Raw genomic sequence first — 3,375 nt, forward strand, 5'->3', positions numbered from 1 at the left:
CCATGTTTCCTGACATTGAATGACTTTAATTAGAAATAATAATAATAATAATAATAATAATAACAATAATAATAATTTTAATTGAGAGCACAAAAGCTCCAATAAAAAAAAATAATAATAAAAATAAATAAAATTAAATTAAAAAAAAAAAAAAAGGCAAAAACACCCGAGATAACTTGATCATAATGTCAAAATGCACCACCACCTCCACCTCCACCTCCACCACCACCACCACCACATCCCCCTCCTCCTCCATCGCCGCCACCCTCCTCATCCACCACTATCACCACAACCACTGCCATGTTCCACATCTAAGCTGCCATCATCACCAGTGCCGTCACCGTTGCCATCGTTGCCTCCGCCGACGCTAACACCAAAGTTACGTTGGATCAATCGAATATGATTAAAACTTTTCTCTGTTGGATCGATCGAATATAATTAAAACGTGTTGACTTTAAATGAATTTAATTAAACGAGTGGACTAAAAAATAATAACTCATTCACAATGTCAATATTGGCACCGTTTGTGCCATGCACACCAGTACATCTAACTCTCACTCCCTTAGGCCTTAGCTATATATAGGCCACTCAACTTGTCCTAGCGTGGCCCCAAAGAACCAAATTTAGCCTCTAGATTTTGTAGATATTATTTTAGTAGTGTATCTCACCATGGAAAAAGGAAAATGTTGGAGACTAAAAATGAAGGCATTGTAGAACAATTTCATCTGATTATGTCAAGGCAAGTATCAAATATTTATTTTGTTACATGATGCTACGCATCTTTTAAAATTTTTAAATAATGTCATATTCATATGTAAAATAAAATCTAAATCATTTCCTTACTCGCCTAACTTTCAAAGAGGAACCAAACAATAATCAATGCACCTCTAGGAGTCATTAGTACTAGAGGGTGTAGATGTCTTATACTGCATCACCGGAGACTATAAACCTTATGACCCAGCCTTCACGCGTAGCGCAACCATCTTTTGTGGACATCCCAATTTAATTTTTTGTATAAAAAGTAAGGACTTGTAATATGCCGCGATATTAGTGATTATACTACTAATAAAGTTTCTTGGCATTGAATAACTTTAAAACAAGCCAAATAGAGACCTCAATATATATATATATAGAGCACAAAAGCACTAGAGATAGCTATATCTTATTGTCAAACTTCACCACCACCGCCACATCCTCCCGTCCTCCTCTTCCACCAGCTCCACCGTCAATTACCCCACAACCGCTACCATGTTCCATATCTATGTATCGGCCATCGCCATCGCGGTCAACGTTAAAGTTACAGTCGAGTTGTATATGTCCTGCACAGAGCAAACCCAAAAAAACTAAAGCAAACATCGCAGGAAACGCTATGGCAGCTAACGTCCAGGCCGGTTCTGTCATCTTTCTATATATATATAGGTGTCCCTCGCTTTCCTTTTATAGTATAGATTAAACGAAAATTGAAATCATCTTCTTTTTAAACGAGATTTCAGACAAGTTGAAGCTCAAGAACATTTTATTGTCCAGCAGCGGAGAGCGTCTAGCAATGTGACCTTGCGATCGAGCTAATGACTTGGTTGTCAAGACAAGTAATTTCTTTTGTTCTCCATTGTGATTTTAAAGGATCTAAGCTTTACATTTGATTTGAAAGTAAATAAGAGAAGTTTAAATTATAGCGAAAGACTAACAACATTCCTAACGACATATGAATACTTGGTCAACATGGTTATATATTATCCTTTTAATTTGTTTTATCCGTAACTGCCGCATGATCTTTTGATTTGATTTTATCTTCATCTTTAGTTGTCACAGTATGATTTTATCCTCATTTTTTCTTCTATATAGCCAGTTGATTTGAAACAAAACGTTGTTTTTTGTTTTTATGGTTTTTGGTTGTCCCAACAAGCTACGTACCACCTCAGCCTCCACGTAAAACAGACTAAGAAATACTATATGATCACACGATGGATCAAGATTTTTAGAACTTTTAAAGTTAATTTATCCTTTTTTTTTTAAAAAAAAAAAAATTACTATTATTTTAAAATTAGTTTTTTATATTTTATTATCTTGATATTTATCTTTATGAGATTCTATAAATTGCTCGCTATCGCCGAAGAAACTGGTACCTAACTTAAACCCAATCTCAAATTTCAACTTCTAAACTACATTTCTCTTTCTCTCTCTAGTTTAAGGCTCTATCTCTCCTTCACATGCAGTTTTTTTTTTTAAAAAAAAAAACTTAAGAGAAAAGTTGGGTTTAAGTTGTGCCTTAATCATTTTCCTTCTAAAAAATGATTTATGCATTTTACGGTGATTACTTCGACGTAAAATAGTGGTCAACGGAAAATATTTTCCTTTTAACCGAAAGTCCTTCTTTAATTTTCGGAAAATGGTTTACGGTTTTCAAAACCGTAAACCATTTTCCGACTATAAGCATCTCATTCTTAAATAGATAGACCTTGCCAAAACTCGCCAAGAACCTCACCGGGACTTAACTAGGACCTGCCCGGGACCAGCCTAGGACCTGACCGGGACCCTCTTGGGACTTGACCGGGACTTGCCCGGGACCTGCTTGGGATTCGACTGAGATCTGCCCGGGACCCACCCGGGACCTGCCTAGGACTTGCCCAGTACTTGGCCGGGACCCGCCCGGGACCTAACCGGGACCCCCCGAGACTTGACCGGGACTTGCTCGAGACCCGCCCGGGACCCTCCCAGGACCTCGGCGGGACTTGCCCGGGACCTGACCGGGATCCTTCGGGACTTGACCGGGACCCGCCCAGGACCTGCCTGGGACTTGGCCGAGACCCACTCGGAACCTGGCCGGGATTCGCCCGGGACCTAACCGGGACTCTCTTGGGACTTGACCAGGACCTGCCCGGGACCTAACCGGGACCCACGCAGGACTCTTCCGGGACTTGACCAGGACCTGCCCGGGACCTAACTAGGAGGGTCCTAGTCAGGTCCAGGGAGGGTCCTGGGCAAGTCCCGGGCAGGTCCCGGTCAAGTTCCAACAGGGTCCTGGTCAAGTCCCGAGCAGGTCTCGGTCAGGTTCCAATCAAGTCCTGGGCGGGTCCCGGCGGGGTCCCGGGCAAGTCTTGGTCGGGTCCCAGTCAAGTCTTGGGCGGGTTCCGGTCAAGTCCCGGGTAGGTCCCGGTTAAGTTCTAGTGGGTCTCGGGCAGGTCCCTGCGGGGACCTTATTGGAAAAAATATATATAAAAAAAGATATTAAAAAAAAATTATTTTCCGTGTGCAATGTAAACGCCGTAAAATGTTTTCGACGAAAAATACTTTCAGGGAAAATGGCTTTCCTGAAAATATTTTACGAAGAAAATCATTTTATGTCGAAGTAAATGAAGCCTTAAGAAAGAAAAA

The 3,375-nt window shown here is 41.0% G+C and overlaps 1 protein-coding gene across 1 annotated transcript in view; it reads right to left on the reverse strand.

The window, feature by feature from the left end:
• Positions 1-1,155: 1,155 nt before the first annotated feature.
• Positions 1,156-3,375, reverse strand: part of LOC132162442 (glycine-rich protein 23-like) — a 5,966-nt gene continuing 3,746 nt past the window's right edge. Inside the window, exon 3 of the mRNA XM_059572682.1 lies at positions 1,156-1,319. Coding sequence (XP_059428665.1) covers positions 1,156-1,319 — 164 coding nt within the window. The remainder of the gene's footprint in view (positions 1,320-3,375) is intronic.

This window comes from Corylus avellana, chromosome ca9 (genome assembly GCF_901000735.1).
Source record: "Corylus avellana chromosome ca9, CavTom2PMs-1.0".
NCBI lineage: Eukaryota > Viridiplantae > Streptophyta > Magnoliopsida > Fagales > Betulaceae > Corylus > Corylus avellana.